General features: G+C 37.1%; 1 protein-coding gene across 3 annotated transcripts; it reads right to left on the bottom strand.

The window, feature by feature from the left end:
- Positions 1 to 386: 386 nt before the first annotated feature.
- On the bottom strand, positions 387 to 18,115 carry LOC137284883 (uncharacterized transmembrane protein DDB_G0289901-like). 3 transcript variants are annotated; one of them, XR_010956928.1, is made up of 4 exons: positions 17,330 to 18,115; positions 10,856 to 12,675; positions 6,740 to 10,113; positions 387 to 6,628 (listed from the first exon to the last, which is right to left on the bottom strand). XR_010956928.1 is itself a non-coding variant. In XM_067816913.1 (4 exons), exons 1-4 carry the CDS (start codon positions 17,841 to 17,843, stop codon positions 7,970 to 7,972), a joined length of 2,439 nt encoding a protein of 812 aa, XP_067673014.1. In that variant the 5' UTR covers positions 17,844 to 18,115; the 3' UTR covers positions 387 to 7,969. The 3 variants fall into 3 exon arrangements, 2 of the variants coding, with proteins under 2 accessions (XP_067673014.1, XP_067673013.1); XM_067816913.1 differs by having other exon boundaries at positions 387 to 7,978; positions 10,018 to 10,113; XM_067816912.1 differs by having other exon boundaries at positions 387 to 10,113.
- Between the last annotated feature and the right edge of the window lie 3,729 nt (positions 18,116 to 21,844).

Raw genomic sequence — 21,844 nt, 5'->3', positions numbered from 1 at the left:
TATTGTCAAGAGTTCAGTAAATGATGAAAATCAGTAAAACTTGGTAAATTCTAACCTAAACTCTACACCAAAACGCAGCTGTTCACATGAACGATTGCACATGCATTTCAACAATTTAATGCATGATCCTCATGCAATATTCATTTGCATAAAGCTTGCAGTTGGTTTCCCCAGGTTACTAGAGACATTCATTTTTGACACACCAACACCAACACCAACACACACACACACACACACACACACACACACACACACAGAGCGAGAGAGAGAGTGAGTGCTGTAAGTGAGGCTAACTTTTTTATGGTTAGTATAAAATAATTTAGTCATTGTAGAAACTGGTGATCAAACGACACCACTAATATCTAATTAACAACAAAACAATTGTATGATAATAATCTAATATTTTATTTCAGTGAACGTAACCACAATGAATCTCCCACATAGTTCAAACGATTAGTAAATACTCTTATATTACAACAGATACCAAAAAAAGCAACAAACATGACACACTCTGCAGCCCACTGAGAAATGATTCTAAATGATAAATTTGCACGTACCAGTCTCTTATTTCACAGTGTCAAAAGAAATAAAAATTAATGCACCTTCTTTCAAAAAATCAAAAAATCCCATTACAATCAATCGAAATCACGTTAGAACCACAAAGTTTTTTGTTCTAAATATTCACTGTAGTAGTGATTGATACTGACTTATTTACTGATAAAAACTTTTAACATAAAAATATACCTTGGTATTTGATGTTGTTTTTCAAAGTATAATTTGGTTTTACTCTTGTATCAGCATTCACAACTCTGAAAATACTAGCATTCACATTAAGCATTGAGAACCATATTTTACATTTGCATAGTCACAAGTGCTATCTGTAGAAAAGCAAAATATACAAAGACAAAACAGTGATGGAACAACTATGTAACATCAAGTCCAACTGCATTTGAAATATTTTACAGAAGTTACATATGAATTCAAATGAAAATTTATGACAAAATGAAAACTTGATTTTACCTTTACATTGCGTGAGTATGTGTGTGAAATGATACCTTTGTTCATCAACATTAAGCATCTTGTCCACAGATATTACTTTTAGTACTGCAGAAAATGATTAACAAGATAATCTTTTATCCACTTCACTCGTATTTAGGTTCCTGTTTTCTTTATACTACACAGGATTTGACATGCTACATGATACGTAACATACACCAAAAGGCATGTAGCATACCACAAGATAAGTAACACAACGAAGGACACATGTCATATCACAAGATATGTAACACAACAAAATGCATATAGCATACCAGAAAAAATGTAACACCAAAAGTTATGGCTCATATGAAACAGACAAAAAGGTATGTATGTAGCATATCATATGGTATGTAACACACCAACATGCATACTGCATACCACAAAAAATGTATCAGCAAATGTCATACCCTAAGATATAGCATGTCCAGGGAGATGCAACCTACACCAAAAGGCATGTAGCATACCGCAAGATATCAACATATTAACTACGACAAGGCATACAGCAGACCATCTGACATGTGTCATATACCGTAAGACATGTAGCATACCAAAACATACAGCTTAGCTATGATCTGTATCCAAAACACTTAGAGCCTAAACATTGAAATAGTTGTGAGGATGAAGACAATATTGAATAAGATGATGGACAGAGGGACATCTAATCTTTCATTCATTGCTTTTAGCATTTCTATCACCCTTATATGCTACTAAATATTCTAAGCAGAATAATACAGATTTTCTAAGCACTATATCTGCTGATAAACATTCATCAAGAAAATAGTATAACGTTTCATCACAGCAAATATCCAAGATGAGATATGTCTCAATAACAAAACATTCCTGGTGTTAACTGAATTCATAGATCAAGGTGAGATACTTCTCCAAAGTAAAACAATTTCTATTGGTACAAATGAAACTATAAAACAAAAATATTCAAGATGAAACAACAAAAACAAGTTATTTACATATATTTACATTTATGGACACAGGAAAAGCACAATTAACTTTTCAATAAAATAGGTTCTCCTTGAAATTAACACAAAATGGAATGACAGAAATCCTGAAGCTTCTTCTTCAGTAGCTAATCAACATGGGCAACATGCCTCCAGACTATGTATGAACACCTACACATCATTGCTCCCTGATGTGACAACCAGCTTTTGACAGTGAGTATGATTTTACACTGCTATTAAACATAGTCAAGCCTTAGGGACATCAAAAATGGGTTTCACACATTGTATCCATGTGGGGAACTGAACCCCATCCTTTGATGTTACGAGCAAATGCTTTAACCAAAATCTGGTTTTCTTTTTATATATTTTTAGATGTAGGAATATCCTAAACAGTTCTAGGTCACTTTGTGTTAGCAAATGCTTCATCAGTCATATATTATATATATTAACTCTGTGAGACCAGTTACCAAAAATATACCCCTCTGCCTCAAAACATTCAAACATCGTTGGAATTTACAAAATATGATAAATAAACATTGCAGCCTGTCACAGATTTGGACATTTATAGGAATGATTCCAAATATCATTGAAATTACAAAACAAACAGGCCAGTAAAACCTTCTCTTTACTTAACTTCTCAGCAATAATCATAATAATGCATTAGGGCTGCGACGGGTCCAAAATTTCTACTCGAGTACCCCATCCCCATTACCATACCTGATACCCATTATAATAATTCCTGACATCAAATTTGTAAGAAATGGCAATAAATTTTTTAGTCCTAAGGCTACCATTTCAAGTTTTTCAATATCTAATCCATGTATGATATTCAAAACAGGTGACTGCATAATTATGTCTAAATCTTTAAAGACAATACAACCTTTTACTCATGAAAGAATAACATATTACATTGTTTAGTCTATTTCTCACCAGATGGGTACACGGTTCTAACTCATTACCTACCCATCCCAGGTATCTAGGTTACCCCTCACAGCCCTATAATGCATGTGTGTCTTTCATGAAACAGGACACAAATGGAAATGTGCTTTTACAATAACATCATGTAGTGCAAAAGGAACTGAAACTTTTAGTTTCAGTGGCCGACGCCTACAATTGTTTCTGGAAACAACCTGATGAAGATCACAGATACACAAACACTCGCTGATAATGATAAAGATGAAAAGCTGCAACAAATATATAAGTACATGCAAGTCCGGGAAACTTTCTATTTACAAGACATTTCCTTGAAGGTTCATAATACTCTGTAACCATGGCAATGGTCCGAACTGTTATATGTACAACTCATAGGAAGTTAAACAACTCTCAAGATAAGGGCAGGGTTATTAGAAGTATAGATCAACTGATTTACAATTACTGTTTGAAGTAGGTTGGTGATGAAATGTAATTGATTATGTACACCATACATGGTAGCTTAAAGGCACAATGTCACACAATTTCAACAAAACTTTGGCCCATAATACATGTATACTGGGGGCATATGCACTCACTTGAGCTTCCTACTGATGCAATGAAAGACTTACAACTTGTCTGAAATCAATAATTGAAACTTTCAGTTGAACAACTTCCAAACAAACAACACTTGCCATATATGGAATGTAAACGACTGCTCCGTGCATCGAAAACTGTTGCATGTGGTCTTGTTGGGGTTTGCCAAACTGGACTCAATTACAAGTTGGGTTATAGGATATTCTTAAAGTGCATTCCAGGGGACATAACTCTACACAGTTCGCTTTAAACAATGTGAGGCTGGTAGAGGGCATGAGTGTCAATTTAATGCAATCTTGCATTAATTAATTCACACTTTATAATTTAACACTGTAATCTAAATACATCATATTTTTTGGAATAAATTATACGGAGGCTTCCCTGAGGGCTGATAGATAGTATTATTGAGGGAAATGCATTATGTATTTCTAGAGAAATGTGATGTGACTTTGTGCCTTAAAAGCCATGTTGCATCTAAACATGGCAGGCTGTAGATCAATTCGGGATCGGTATGAGTCACATCCTCTGCTGCTGTCAGCAAGACGACACATCAGACTAGCCACCTAACCTCGTCACCTGATCCACTACTGTAGACCAACCATACGTTAGTGAGAACGCGTAATCCTCACGGGATGTTAATGTGTAGGCATACATGCTTAATCCAGACATGGACGTTAATGTGTAAGCACACACAACAATGTATACTCAGTATTAAGTTATGGCAATGTTCACTTATGTACACAATGATTGAATGTCAATTATGTACATGAACTTGAAATGTGAGAATGGATCTGCTTGAAATTTGAACATTAACCATTCTTTACTGATTACAGTAAGAGCAACATCAAGTCTTCACATGTTAACTGTAATCTAAGTCAACTCTGCTGGTATAGTAGTTTTGTAGATTACATCATAGAACCTGTTATAACACATGTACTATCTACAACTTGATTATTACTACAAAGAGCAATTTTTTTCAAAGCATCCCAAAAGAAGTATTCCAACCAAGACCATTCTGAAACTGCATAAATAGGTTAGATGATCACCTTATAGTACATAGCTATCTACAACACTAACAATTTCTACAAACCCAATACTGTAATAAACGACACTTAACAGTTTCATATAACTAATGGATACAGCCCAAAACTAAGATACAGAATCTGTAAATGTTGATATATCCTGAAAGCCCAGTCAGAAACAAAGCCTCCCATTAGTTTCAGTTGGATGAAACTGTCTGACATCCCCTCAATCCATACTGATACACTACACTCATGTATTCTGTGTGAACACCTAACAATCATGAAACACTCCAGTCTAGGAATCATGCTTATCCAAGACAAAGTCTGAGCAAATGCTTATCCAAGGTAAAGGGTGTGCATTATGCTTATCCAAGACAAAGTCTGTGCATCATGCTTTTCCAAGACAATGTCTGTGCATCAAACTTACCCTAGGCAAAGATTATGCATCATGCATATCCAAGACAAAGGATATGCAGCATACTCATCCAAGACAAAGGGTATGCATCATCCATATCTACAGGCAAGGAATCTATATATCATGCTTATCAGCAGGGATAAGGGTTCTGCATTATGTATACAAGACAAAGTTAATGCACTCAGCTTATACCCAATAACTGCCAAGCCACATCAAACCCTAAAATAATGTAAGCATATATTTAACAACAACTGAAATAATCTATCATGTACAGTGATAATATCAGTGACAAGATGTTCTTGACAGACCCAGGTATGTTCACCTTCTCACAAGATGAAGCCAACATTCATTTAAAGGTATATATCAGTTCAAATGCTAGCACACTAGGCCCTCTGGAATATGAGTAAACCAACAAACACTCAGTGTAATGTAATGTAACACAGTCAAATTACCAGGATTTAACCTTACAAGTTATCAAAACATAATTTTAGATTGGAAGTACATTTGATGTACGTTAAAGAACCAAGTACACAGAAATGGAGATCATTATTTGGTATGAAGCACTATCTCCATGAGCTCCTGCACATTTGAATAATCCACATTACAAGAAGGATATTTTGAAAGGAATTGACTCCAGTAATCAATGAACATAACAGTTTCACAGTTTCGATGAATAAGCCTGAAGCAAGGACATTCCTTTAAAATCATGCATATCATTAATGTAAGGAATGGAAATATTCATGGAACAACTTGTGTTCCAGAAATACAGGCCTGATCTTATTCACAAGCCTAACAATGGTATCAGTAATTGACAGCATTCTGTGGAATTCCTTGAAGGCTTGCCCAACCAACAATACATCAAAACCATAATAGGTATTTATCACATGTGCAATACACACCACTTGGAGCGAATACATCTTTTATATACCATGCATGCTGTATACTGTGGAGAAGGAGCTATAGGAAACAGTGGGGAAGTTCCTGAAAAAATACCTGTAACCATGGTAACTGCATTTCCCTTGTTAGCTGCAACAAAGATTTGGATGCTAACACTACATGTATTGCCACAGCTGATAGTTTACTTCCCTCATTAATTGTCATACTGCACAAAATATTTCTTGCAACTTAAGTTGTTTAAAACAAGCAGAGACTCAGCAGTTAAATCCCTGGCAAGTGACTTTAATGCCTTACTGTGATCTGAGTGAAATTCTGAACATACCTCTCATTGTAGTGTCTTGGCATTTGTTACTCTGTAGCAACCGACTGCATCCACCCAATATGACCCTGTTTCCTTCAAGGCAGTCCAAATTTAGATATCACAGAAATTCCACATATTTTCCATCTGACTGATTCCTTAGAGGGTGTTCCAAATTTAGATATCACATAAATACTGTAGTTGCACAATGTTACCTTGTCCACACAATTTCAATCTCACAGTTTCCTTAGAGGGCAATTCAAATTTAGACATCACACAAATATCTTCATTCCTCCACATAACAGGATTTTCTATACAACTCTTCATGGGGTATTACTGCTGTTATTGTCATAGATTTACTTGAAAATATCTTGATATCACAAATGTAGCAGAGACACAGAAAGGATGAAGTCAGGTCAAACACGTTCCTTGAGTACTGTTGAATTAAGGAATATAGCCAACATTAAACAACTCCCCTTCCGTGTTAAAGCGATGAGACCTGTATGACCTACACATTTTCAGTGTAGTAAATATCATAATCATTTTCCTGCCCACTATGGAAATGGAATTCTACTGCTCCTTTCACAAAGAAACTCAAACTGCAGTCAACCTTAACTCCCATTCAGAAACAATGCACTAAATGCTACCTTAGTGACTTATGATCACCTTAGTGCATTGTTATTATTACATCTGTTCTGTTTTCCTATAAACGAAAGCAAAGAAAAGAAGGTAACATACTCTGTTCAACATACATGTATTTACCCTTTAAAGGATTTTTAACAATAACTTTGCAGGTAATGGAATGTCTAGCTAAATTAGTTCATTGTGCTCATTACAAAAGTAAACACTATTAAATCATAGTGAGGGTATAATAAGAATATTAGTTCTGTGATATATACATGGTGAGGGGACAGTCATCCAAAGAGCCCCGGTCATGGACAAGAAGCAAATATGTGTCACTACATACTATGCATGCTAAGTGCCTATGATGAATATGAAACTGTCAATCTGTCAGTCAACAGATTTCTGACATTGAAAACATATAAGAGATATCCCCTTTATCAATATTATAAAAGCAACACAAAATGTCAACAAGGTCAGCAAGATGTTAACTAAGACAAACTTGGAATGGCTGACATTTTGGTTTTAATTGTTGTAATACTGTAGAGAGTTATGAAATTGAATTTCAAAAAGTTTCCATAAAATATCACAGGCACTTGGGAGAAATCTACATGACCTGCTAATACTAATCTGTGCCAGAACCTCATGAAAACCTACACATCGTCTAAGAAAATCGTACAGATATCTCAAATACTCATCATCAAAACTGCATAAAAAAATATAATCTGAAAACAATTGTCATTTGGTTGTGAAAAATATTATGGTGACAGACGTCTAACATTTAGGAAAAAATACACTACCCTGGAATCAGAAACCAATATTCAGTGTCGTATCTACATTTTTCAACAAAATAAACACAATCATTACCAAAAGAAATATGGTCCATCATATACAAGATTCACCTGAGAATGAAGAACTTCAGTTTTCAAAACTTGCAGAACTCTATCAGATACCAACAATTTCCAAATGAAGACATATATTTCCTAATTATTCAACAAAGCCAGATTTGAAACAAAACTAAGCTTGTAAGTAGATAGTGGTTGTGAAATGTAGGTGGGAACTGTTTAAACACTAAAGTCTATCACCAATACACATTCATGTCCATAACTGACGAACATGATGCCAGTAACCATGGCAACCAAATACCCAATAACCTGCCACGACACCTCTCCTGGGATGCAGTTGATAGGAGTGGGTGCCATCATTTATCCTCCTCAAGTCACACTGACTGAAAATACACAAGAAACAGGAGGTCTTTACTCAGATGATGACGCAACATACATTCATCCAACAACACATGATAGGAGTACCAACCTATACCTCAAGGCACAATGTCACACTTTGACAATATTTTGGCTCATATTATACACACAGAAATTACTACATGGACAAGCATGCCATTTATCAAAACGAGTGTGAAATTTTCTATGAGTTTTGTACAAGTCATGTGTGTAATGATTTCCTGATAATCCATTTTATTCATGTACAGTTGTGCAGTAAAACATGGTATGCAAGTGTGACCGCCCTGTTCACTGACGTCCAAGTACTTAATGATGCGACAGACAATAAAATACAGAAATATGACTGCTAGGCAACAGTGATATGTGGACATGTTCACATTTGATATCCACACGACACCAGTTACGTTTCACAATATCCGTCATAACAGGGCATATGCACTCAGATTAGATTCCTATTGCTGCGATAAAAGACTTACTATCCCTGACTTGTCTGAAATTTATAACTGAAACTTTAAAGGCGGACAATTTCCAAACAGAGAACACTTGCCATATATGGAACGGAAACAATTCCTCTGCACATCAAAAACTGTCACATGTGGTGGGCGTCACTTGCAGCAACAATTGACCGGTAGAGGGTGCAAGAATCGATTTAATGCAATGTCACAGTAATTCGTTTGAGCTATATAACTTAATATTTTAATCTAAATACATAATTTGGGGGCCAAATATGTAACTCATATGTAATTTCTCTTGGGGCTGACAGTTAGCATTATTGGGAGAAATGCTTTATTATTTTTTCAAGGAATTGTAGTGTGACATTGTGCCCTTAATTCCCAGCACAGCAAAACTAATATCAGTACGTCATTCACCAACATTGTCATTCCAACTGAATGCAATCATGTCATAGATCTCTTTGATCAAATAGTGGAAGTCCTTGCACAAGAGTACTTTTTGTGATGTTACTCTCTGCTATATTTAGGAAGACCCACAGTCTAGGCGGCTACAATGGGACCATATCATGATGGACATATCACTACATATACTGACAGTGATATTGATGTGACACTAACTTCCAATGAGCTGAACATGCATAGATGAGGGTATGAAACATTAGCAGAGGCTGATTGCAAAAACAGTGTGAAGAAAGATACAGTACATTAAGATCACCAATATCATCAACTGAGATTTCAACATGTAAAATCACCAGTCATAAACATTGGTAAAATAGGGAGCAAGTTTGGCAACAGATATAACAAATCTTTTGGATCTATTATTAGGCTGAGCACATAAGACAAATTCTGAGAAGTTAATTTGCGTTTTGAAAATTAACAGTTTTTGTCTGATTGTGTCTCTCAAAACGTTGAAGTGGACATGGAAACAGAACCTTGGTAGCATGGTCAGTTCCTGGGACAGTCGATTTATCATAATAACCGGCTTTGTTATTCAACCATGGAAACTACTCAGTGCTACTCAGTCAAATTAGGATTTTAGAATCGTAAAAAAATGTGACAAATGGTGACTAAAATTAACATCAATACATGATAAACTTTCACGATGACATATCTCATGTCAATAAACGGAATGATGACATTGTCTTGAGGTTTGCAACTTGTTAGTGAAAACACATGTTAAAGTTCCCAGTCTTCACTATAACTATACCGCTTTTCCACACAAGACGTAAGTAGAAATTCAAAAACATAATTTAATTTAATGATTAACATGCTGAAGAGAATATGGACTTGGACAGGACATTGAAATCATTTGACAGGCATTCTAGAACTTATGGTGTTGGTGAGTCAAAAGCAAAGCACATAACTTTACAGATAACAAGTTGTCGCTCATAAAGCCCTATGCTTTGTTAGAAACAAAACCATCAGAATATTTCCTTCTATTTTGCATTGAACAATGTCAATACATTGTGTCGAGCAAAGACTTGTTTCTTGGTATCCAATAGTGCAAATGATGAAATGAGAAATCAGTATATGAAGTTCTTAGCCGAGGTGGACTTGTCAAGTGACGGCATCACCTCTTCAACGTTGCTCTGTAGTTTCTTGTACTCTGCGCCACCATTAGTTCGCCGTCTCCCTCGACTGCTGCGCCCCTCGATGATGAAGGCAATTATCTGCCAAACAAACATATAAATTTAAATTGACAGAAAAAAAAAATATAATCATTTGAAAATTTCATTTCATGAATCAATCCTATTATCAAGATTCAATTAAAGCTGAGTGATTTACGCTTTATGACACACTCTGCAATATTTCAGCTAAATGGCAGTGGTCTGTAATATAATACTAAAAGTGTCTGGACAAAACAATCTTGAGGTATGAGAATGTGTCAACCGAGTCAGTGAGCTTGACCAACTGATCAGGTTAATCGTCTGTTATGACAAGCATGAGTTGATGAAAATCAGTTCTAACCCAGACCCTCTGACAAGCATGGGTTACTGAAGATCAGTGAAGTTCACTGATCATTATTGAAATCCTCCTTATGCAGTTTAAATGTGAAAAGTAAACACCCCCAAACACTGCCTTATGGCAGTTTTACGAAGAACACACACATTAACACATTAACCTTGAGACACCAATAATCTCAATGACAATTTGATGTCAATTCTGAGGACAACAAGAATTTGAAATTGTTTAATGGGAGAATTTGTTGTGACATTGTCTTTGCCCAAAATAGCATCCGAGAGATCTAGACCAGTTGCCAGACACAGGGCTTAATGTTTGCACACATATTAGTAAAAATGTTTTATTACTGTTTAGTCCAGATTGAAATGAAATAGCAGTCCAAACAATCTGTAACTATGGTAACATGTATAACCATGGTAACTATACCTACCAGTATAACAGCACTATTACCTTTTGTTTATTATGGAATACCACATATCCGGCAATACACAGAACCACAGCAGTCAGGAAGTAAGCCATGAAGTTACCAGATGAAGGAGCATCATATTCCTTTTCTAGTTTCCTGATCACTTCCGGCGCCTTCCCAGGTTGCTCACTATGGCCATCCCCAGGTATCTGAAAATCCATGTCCCCATTATTGGTGTCTTTTCCACCTGCAACATTTTGGCCCTTAGTGACTGGTATGCTGTCCATTTTCACCGTAGTTGTGGTTTTAGGATTGATGTTTGAGGCTCCTGTTGTAGTCGTTGTTTTGTCCCCGGTACGAACTGCTGTCCCTTGGCCATTGACACCATTCTTGTCTCCCTGGGATCGAAGAGTCGACCCACCACTGGTAACACCATTAGGTCCACCATTACCAATGGTACTACCATTAGGTCCAATGCTTCCACCAGAAAGTCCACCATTAGGTCCAACATTACTGCCAGTGGGTCTACCATTAGGTCCAACATTACTGCCAGTAGGTCCACCATTAGGTCCAACGTTACTGCCAGTGGGTCCACCATTAGGTCCAACGTTACTGCCAGTGGGTCCACCATTAGGTCCAACATTACTGCCAGTAGGTCTACCATTAGGTCCAACATTACCGCCAGTAGGTCCACCATTAGGTCCAACATTACTGCCAGCAGGTCCACCATTACCACCAGTAGGTCCACCATTAGGTCCAACATTACTGCCAGTAGGTCCACCATTAGGTCCAACGTTACTGCCTGTGGGTCCACCATTAGGTCCAACATTACTGCCAGTAGGTCCACCATTAGGTCCAACATTACTGCCAGTAGGTCCACCATTAGGTCCAACATTACCGCCAGTAGGTCCACCATTAGGTCCAACATTACTGCCAGTAGGTCCAACATTACCACCATTAGGTCCAACATTAGGTCCACCATTACCACCAGTAGGTCCACCATTAGGTCCAACATTACTGCCAGAAGGTCCACCATTAGGTCCAACGTTACTGCCAGTAGGTCCAACATTAGGTCCAACATTACTGCCAGTAGGTCCACCATTAGGTCCAACATTACTGCCGGTAGGCCCACCATTACCACCAGTAGGTCCAACATTAGGTCCACCATTACCACCAGTAGGTCTACCATTAGGTCCAACATTACTGCCAGTAGGTCCACCATTAGGTCCAACATTACTGTCAGTAGGTCCATCATTAGGTCCAACATTACTGCCGGTAGGTCCACCATTAGGTCCAACATTACTGCCGGTAGGCCCACCATTACCACCATTAGGTCCAACATTAGGTCCACCATTACCACCAGTAGGTCCACCATTAGGTCCAACATTACTGCCAGTAGGTCCATCATTAGGTCCAACATTACTGCCAGTAGGTTCACCATTAGGTCCAACATTACTGCCAGTAGGTCCACCATTAGGTCCAACATTACTGCCAGTAGGTCCACCATTAGGTCCAACATTACTGCCAGTAGGTCCACCACTACCACCAGTAGGTCCACCATTACGTCCACCATTACTGCCAGTAGGTCCACCATTACCACTAGTTGGTCCACCATTAGGTCCAACATTACCACCATTAGGTCCAACATTACCACCAGTAGGTCCACCATTAGGTCCAACACTACCGCCAGTAGGTCCACCATTTCCAATGGTACTGCCATTACCGTTGTTTGGTCTAGCAGTATTTCCATTAGATATGGTTTCATTTTTAGATGTGGCACCACTGGTAGTTCCAGTTCCTGCAGTAGTTCTGGCACCATTATTTGATCCAAGGCCACCATTTTGATCAGAAGCATGAAGTTTTTCTGAAAGAATACAACAAATAAAATAAACAAAAGGAATACATATCATTACAAGCACCATTGCAACTTCTTCATTAAATCATGGCAATGATTATCAATGTCAAAAATATTAACTGACAGCCAGCATTACTAATAGTACTATACATGCTGTGTGGTGCCACTGTAGTCATGGTTACATGTACTTTATTACAGTCATAGTAACAAGCCTTCATTGTAGTCGTGGTTACAGACTGGCATTTATTCAATCTACATGGAGAGTAACACTGATTCTACATGATCAGTGATTATGTAACCCATCATAGACTGAAACAAGAGTGTGAGCAAGTGAGTTTAGTTTTATGCAGCACATGAGTATTGACCAGACAGTTAAGAGATCAACAGTATGAGCATTTGATCTGATCTGTTGACCTGTGTCAACAAAGTCAATGAATCTGACCATCTGATCCCTTTGGTCACCTCTTATGACAAGCATGGGTTGCTGAGGGCCATATTCTTACCTGAAATTGACTTTCAAGGATGAACAAGAGTAGGAAACCTATGCTATAAGTCAAAGGGGAACAAAAACCTGGGTCTTAAGCACCCTGAGCCAACACTTTAACCATAAGCCAATACTTATATTTGAAGATAAAGAATTAGTCTACTAGTATTTCATGTTGTGCGTTGAGCATATGTTCTTATACAAAAACCGTGAAGGTCCGTGGTAGAATAGGCCTTCAGCAACCCATGCTTGCCATAAAAGGCGACTATGCTTGTCGTAAGAGGCAATTAACGGGATAGGTGGTCGGGGTCGCTGACTTAGTTGACCACATGTCATCAGTTCCCAATTGCGCAGATTGATACTCATGTTGTTGATCACTGTATTGTCTGGTCCAGACTTGATTATTTACAGACCGCCGCCATACAGCTGGAATACTGCTGAGTGTGGCTCAAAACTAAACTTGCTCACTCATCTTGGAAAGTAGAATCTGTCATGAAGTTTTGTCTCTGAGAGAAATGATTAATACTGAAAAAAATAATGTTTTGCCTTTAGGGCCTAAGAAAAATATGTTGTGGTTCCATTTATCTGACTGACCCATGAATTCTGGTACTGATAAAAAATAAGCATGCAGATGCCAGCGTTTTTTTCAGACACTGATCAACATTGGTCATTCTGATGAAAGTTGACATGATAGTCTCAAGCTTGATTAAATAAACAATCACACATTGACAAATGTGAAAAATTTCCAAAAACAATTTCTACCTACCCAGTGATCGTGGTAGCTTTTGTAAGAGTGAGTGCAAAAATAAAATTAAAAATAAAATATGAAATAAAATTAAAAATATGTAGTCCAAATGTTTTCTGAGTGTACTTTTCATTACTGTTTTGAGTCTTTCGTAAAGTTATGTTTTTCCCAATATGTTTAAGTTTTAAGGTACTTCCTTTAAATTTAAGAAGATCAGAATTCCAAAATATTTATCAAAAATATTATTTGAGTGTGTTTATATTATTTTTTTGCATGAAAAGCCCAGGTTTCCGGGTTATCGCGAACACTGGTACCTAGCCTAAATTATAAAGAGCTGTAATTGAAACAACAACATTTTTTTCATTTGGACTTGTCCTTGGCTCTTAGTAGTCTTGGTCAACCTAAGTTCAAATCAGAGTGATGTGTAGGCTACTGCAAAATCATCGTCTGGCTTAAAACTTAGATGCAACCAAAAATAAAATAGACTTAATTAAAACACAATTATCAATTATCATTTATCATAACAATATACATTGCTGATTATGAAAAAACAAATAACCAAATTTATAAGTATACAATCAGAAATCAAAAGTGCAATATTTTGTGCCTTGGTTTACTACATTCGAAACAAAGCACCCAGGATACCGAGCCCAAAGTGGATGAGCAAACACTTAAGTGTAAAGAAGACTTTCATTGGGTGGTTCAATTACCAATATGCTCAACCATCTCTTTACTTGAAATTGAATTAAATTCTTTAGCTGAAGTTCGATCATATTGTTATATTATGTGTAAGGCCTAGATTCATCTTAATTTGTTTTAAAAATATACTCAGACTAAAAGTTATGGCTTGTTGAATATTGATGAATACATGATAAGGACTGATGTTACAATCACATAACAGCCAACCAGTAATCACACACATCATTTTTTGTTTCAGAGAAGATGAAGCCTACAACCACATCAAGAAACTGTCCAAAAAACCTGAAAACTGTCCTCTACGATGATGGAAATGTCTACCGACATCATATAATAAGAGATTATTTTGTTATCTAAAAAAAAGAACTAGAAGGATAATTTCAGTGTTTGCCATCTACATCCTCAGGCCTATATTTGTCTTCATGCTACAGAAAATCAACATGAATATTACTGGAGAAAACTGAATCATCATGTTATCAGTCACAAAAAAAATCCAGTAAAACAGAACAAGAGGCAAGAGACTTCATCTTGACTTGTAGTAAACAACTCTTGCCCTGTAGATCAACAAAAGTCATGAATAACATCTCTTATTTCAAAGTTCAATGACTATACCTGCCTCACACAGTAATATTTCAAAGTGTTATAATAATATCATTATGCAAAAGGCATATTATCAGAGTTACATGATAATAAGTCTCTGTGTGTGTGTGTGAGTGTGTGTGAGTGTGTGTGTGTGTGTGTCCACATAATTATTTATTTATTTATTCATTCAACTTTCATTTATGAAAAACCTTTTTTTTCAGATATGTCTCATTGCATTCTTTAACTGCTACATCAAAGATGCTGACAGGAAGAATTTGCATGGTGATTGCTAACAGGGCACCTTATACAAAGGAAGAGAGACTGGCTGTAAGTAAAAATAAAGTATATTCATCCATTCCCATAGGAAGGATTGCATTCACATGTATTTAACTTACACCACTTTGTTACTTAGTTTTCACTAACATACTTGTATATTCATAGTTTGAAATTTTTTGTCTCAACACTCTGTTTTTCATATTGGGCTCTTTTTTGATACCATCCCTTTTTTCTAGCTAGAACCACTGAAACAGCTAACAGTGACTAATTAAACTGAGAAAAGCACAAGAAGAAAATGGACAGATGAGGAAAATACCTTTATCACAGTACAACCAGATAGCTAAAAGGTGCACAGCAATATGTTTTGGAATGACTATGTCAAAAGACTCCATGAAAAACTATCAACTTCATGTTTAGGTAAGTTAGTGTAGTATAATATTCAGTAAAATGTAAAATATGATAAATTTATACTTAACAATTTACTCATTTGCTTGGTCATGTCTATGTGTATAAATTTGCTCAGTGATGATTAATTTGAAACCACTGCATCGTGTTAGATAATGACAAAATGAAACTCAATTTTATATTACAGGAACATTTTACAGACTGCAGTAAAAAAGGATTCGATTGAGAACTGCTTATGTCATAATAGACTCATATACTGTTATACAGTCGTGCCCTGTTTATCCGAACCTCAGAAATCCGGAAAACTCGCTTTCCCAATGAAAACTCCTTAAAACAAATTCACAAAGTTGTAAAATTACTCACTTATGCGGGGATTTGGAATCAGTAACTGGACAGTCATTTTCACATACGGAACGCTAAATTATAGGCACATTTGTCTCGTATATCATGTTAGTATGTTTACATATGCAAATACCAATTGGCCTTGTGCGCCCTAACCTGAAAGAAGAAAACAGTCTTTGAAGCGTGAAAGGATTAACTACCTGTAATTAGCAAGCTGACACTGAGTTAATATTGAGGCATGTCAATTTGTGGGTCACTATGATTATGCTCATAAACTGCTGTTTGATAAGAAACATTTGTCAAAGTGGCAAGTCAACCAACATAAACACCATGCCAATTCAGCGAGGCAGAACAGAGAAATACAAGGTCCAGCATTCCTCAGCAAGTCTGGTAACCCTTAGTAAACATTTTCGCTCAGAATTTAGTCACACCATTGGCAAGTCGACAATCACCAACATTTTAAAAGACAAATCAAATGGCCAGAAATTCCCAAAAGCTCATCCGAGTTATCACATGCTTGCAAGCCTAAACATAAAAAGCAGTGATTGGATTAGTGATGTGAACAGTCGAAATTTGCCCATCAATGACGAAATGTTAATTGGAAAAGCATGTACGTTTGGCGATAGCGTGATGTGTTATCAATCAATAAAGATTATGTCCGAGGCCCGTTATGTTTGTTTCTTTGTACATGTACATATGGCCATGGTTTAGATATCCGGAAATTTGTTTATCCGCACAATTTCAAGAAAAACACAAGTGTGTGAATAAACGGGCATGATTGTATACATTTTTCAGTAGATAAAATAAATCTTTACAAGATTTTCTATGTACATCTGCAGTCTATGCCTTTTCCTAAATTGATGTACCAATTACTTTGCCAAATGCTTCCATTTAAAGGATGTATGCTATGTAACGTGTACAGACTGATACCAGTGATAGTTTATAAGCAATATTGTTGCCATGCATTTTGGAGTGAGTTAATTGTCAGAGATATACATTAAATATTTATTTATATCTCTGACACAGTGACAGTCAACACACTCAAAAGTAAACATGATAATTATCGTGATTCACGAATTTCGATTAGGGCTCTCTATGTTTTATGCCACTAAAAAAGGGGCTACTTCACTTACCATATGCAACGATTGAAACGTAGATGAATTCACACAGCTTTTCTGAGGTACCGTTTCTGCATGACTCTTTACACTTGACACTTTGCGGCAGGAAGGATCCTAAAAGTCGGGAAGCGTTTCTGTTTCCTTCAAGTCTTGTACAAAAGGGTACTTTATCCTGGTCATACGTGTAGAGTTCAATAAACATTTGTTTATCGATTTTTTCCTTTTGAACTTGACTGACTTTAGTTTTGTTACATATTTCCATGGTAAGACCGAGCATGCTTCGACACAAGAGTAACATATCACTGTCCGTTGGACTGTCTTTGCATACTTCATGGAACGGTTTTCCCGACGACTGTGAAAGGTATTCTAAAGAAAACTTTGGGAATTTGCAGCTCGTCATCAAATCTGTATATTCTGCGTACTGGTCGTCTTCGTCATCATCTTCTCCATCTTGCGCTCTGATGAAACACACAGTTAACATCAACATCCATCCAATTCGGATAATAACTCGTGTGTTGATAGCCGCCATGTTGTCAGCGTGGATGAACGAGCTCCTAAAGGGGGGTAATTCTTGAAATGATTTGCTGCAATATCTTGCAATTGTACGCGTTTGAGTTATATGGCAATATACTAGTTCTTAAAGTCAAACAAATATCCTCTCCATTACTTTACATACATGTCCGACTACCTCTCAAGGTAAGCACACCGGCAGACTTTGACACTCAATTCTTGAGAATATATACCGCTGGAAAATGACGACAAAACACGTCTGAGCTTGGCAACTGCGACCCACTAGAAGGATACTAGTCAAAACTGACACCGTCAAAATCGAGCGGTTTCGTCAAAGCGCCTCAATTTACTTGTCAAAACGGACAAGACATGCTATCAAAACGGACACGATTACCCATCACGTTAGTTAACACATAGCATTTTCAAAATGTACTACAAACAAAAATTATGGGAACACCCTAAAATTTGATAGTCATATATAAACGTAAACGGGGTGGGGTGATGTATACTCTAAGGTAAATGCAACTTTTTGTGAGCTAAATTGACACTTTTAATGATATGTCACAACATGCAGTGAATCAACTGATTCAAAAGTCGTCGAGTTTGAGAGTCACAAGCTGCATGATGAGTCTGACGTCCACATAACTATACTTAGCCGTTGTGTCTGGGCGCTTGAATCAAACATGGTGCTAACGTGCGCGTGTTCTTGTTTTTCACTGTTTTTGACATTGTGTCATTTCACTCAAACTCAGCTCAAACTGAATATAGAATCAGTTGGTGCACTGTATGTTGTAACATGACGTTTAAAGTGCCCAATAATGCACAAAAAGCTGCATTTACATTAGACTATAAATGACCACGTTTAAGTTTATAGTTGAGTATATGTATGTGTGTTTGTATGCGTGTCATTTTTTTTAAACAACAGCGTTTTTGGGGAAACGTTTTAGTATCGTTTTTTCACAAGTATACAAAGCTTTTTTGAATTTTAAAAAGAAATGTGATTCAAGATTGTCAATCTGCAACACAAAGTAGAAAATATTTCATGACACATGTCACTGCAGTGTTTTCAAAATGCTGCTGAAATGTTCTGCAAGAACATGCACAATGAAATATTGTTAGCGTATTAAATAAACAACAAACCCCCCCCCCTAAAATACAAAACAACAACACAAAAATATACAAAACACGACAACGAAAAAGCACTATGATACCATGCATGCCAAATCATATATAAACATGGTTTGGTATGTTGTATAATTTTCGTGTTGGCATCTCTTGGAAATAATTATAGGAGATGTTGCATTTATGGGTGATATTATTTGGGAACCAATATGTGAGAATGCTTATGGATTTAGAAATTGATTGTTTCATTTACGTGTTTTGAATATGCAGCAAGCCGTTTTCATGATGTGCACATGTACTGGCAAGCGAACAGTTATCGCCAAGACATCACACGTACGCGGTAAAAGTCAATTACAATTACAGTGTACTTCCCACGACCAAGTTCAAGTTCACAAGTCATTAATGATTTCATTCCCTATCGCTCTATTGTAAAGGAAACACCGAGTCACGCAGTCAGTTATCCAAGGTTACTGTACGATATAAATGCATATTATTTCACGAATGGCATGAGAAATTTGGAATGGCGATAACTGCTACAGTTAATTGTGAGAAAACACCTGTTTACACTAACATGATTCCCTTCCGTCGTGTTGTATAAAAACATGATGGCAGTGAACGGGCTCGACGCACCTGTGAATAGCAGTAATAAGTAATTCTGTTTCATTAATTATAAAGAGCGGCAGAGTGATTTTGTAAATACCACTTAAATATGGCGATAACTGGTCGCTAGCCAGTGTGTGGTTTGTATACAGTTTCATATTTGCAGTGAAATTTGTCAGTGTCTTGATGTATATTTCAGTGATAAGAACCAGAGTTAAGTTTTTGTGATGTTGATATGACTGATATTCTTCCCGACACATTACTACAGGCCTTTGATTTAATTTGAGATCGATGAACTACTCACTGACACAAAGTTTAATAGTTGCAACAAATCCGTATTTTGCACAGTCACATGAAATCAACAGACGAACTCTGATGATTTGTCTCTTGAGTTTGGAGTTGATCTGTCGATTTCATTTAACTGTGCAAAATTTGGTTTTACCAATTTATCGGTCTCAAGTGAAATCAAACGGGTTGTGTTCTTTGGTATGAAGAGCTACAGCGCTGGACCAGTCGTCGTTGGGCAAACGTTGTTTTCCGCTGAATCAAGGATTATTTTGGGCGTCCTTGGTAGATACAGTGATGTTTAGAGATTTGCAGAGACGGAATGAACACTCTCATGGCTTTAACGTTAAACAGGCCGATCGCTCTGCAGCTGACCCAGTAATTGGCTGGTGCACCAAAACCGCGGATACTTCTGGATGACACCTCTTACCTCTACACATGCTAAATCAGTTAGTCCTGCTACTCGACCTGTGAAGACATTGGTATTTAGAGACCCAAGCTTGCCATAAATGGCGACTAGCGGAATCGGGTGGTCAGACTCACTGACTTGGTTGACACACGTCATCGTATCCCTACTATATAAATCAATGCTCATGATGCAAATCACTGGATTGTCTGTCCAGACTTGATTATTAACAAACCGGAGCCATGCATGTGACTGGAATACTGCAGAGTGCGGCGTAAAACAACACACTAACCATGTCTCTACTAATGCTACCACATATTCTTCTACTACTAATGTTGCTCCTACCATATAGTTTATTAATAATAAAATGGAGTGTTGTATATAAGAACATTTGCTCAAAGCGTATTATGAAATAAGACTAAAAACACAGCATGAAAGGTCGGATATTTGAGGGGAAATATGAACACTAGGAAGTCGGATTGTGCACAGACTGGGATTCAGGCATAGTATATGGTGAAGGGATGAGTTTTCAGCTGTTATTTAAAATTGTCAAAGGATTTTATTGCTCTCAAGGTCCAAGGGACGGTCATTCAAGAGCATCGTTGTAGCAGTTCTGAATGCCCTCAGTCCATATCCTTTCAGCCTGTAAGGTGGGATCTTCAAGATTTCTTGCTGGCCGACGTTCATACAGCAGTTTATTAAGGTATGGTGTAGCTGTGTCCTCGCGCCACCTGAACGCCAAGCAGAGAATCTTATACTTCTCTATATACTGGCTTGTACAGGAAACTAGGGAAGCTCATCCGCGAAAAACGTGCAACAATCCTGGCTGCGGTGTTCGGTATCAGTTTCTTCAGTGGAGATTTCTATATATCCCAAATGAGACTATGTCAACATCTAGTCAGATTTGAGTCAGTCACAATGCCCAAGCTTTGACACATGGCACGAAATCAATTTGTGAATGGCAGATTGACAAACCAACCTCTTCTAGAGATTAGGGGTATAGTTTCGTGTCTAGATGAATGGCCTCTGTTTTTTCAGCATTCAGTTTGATCATCCTGTTCAACATCCGACTATGAATATCAGATGCACAGGCTGTAAACAATTGCTCCGTACATCGAAAACAGTTATCGGTGTTTGATGAAAATGGTTTCAATCACAGGATATTCGTAAAGAGCGCTGCAAGGGAAGTAACTCGATGGGGTTCGCCTGAAATAATAATCCTCTGCCGGTAGAGAGCGCGAGAGTCGATTTATTGCAACGTTGCATTAATTCATTCGAACTTTTTTTGAAATTGTAATCCGAATACGTGTTTTTTGGGTTTTTTTTTTTGGAACAAAGTAAATGGTAGCTTCTCCGATGACTGAGAGTATTAGTGAGAGGAATATTTTATTTATTGTTTAGAGAAGCGGGGTGTGATATTGTGCCATTAACACGGATACCCCACATAATAAAAAAAATGCTCCTATTCGACCAGTTCTTGTTTTATCCCAGTAACGCTGTGCGCCTGGATGGGTCAGAAGAAGTATACTAGTTTAACCTTGATGTCACATCATGTGGATAGCCAATCAAACCAGCTTGGAAATCGGTAATCAATAACTGTTATAGAC

Source organism: Haliotis asinina, chromosome 5 (assembly GCF_037392515.1).
Source record: "Haliotis asinina isolate JCU_RB_2024 chromosome 5, JCU_Hal_asi_v2, whole genome shotgun sequence".
In the NCBI taxonomy this organism is placed as follows: domain Eukaryota; kingdom Metazoa; phylum Mollusca; class Gastropoda; order Lepetellida; family Haliotidae; genus Haliotis; species Haliotis asinina.
Note: the sequence above shows the minus strand (reverse complement) of the source record. Positions and strands in the feature narration are given on the sequence as shown.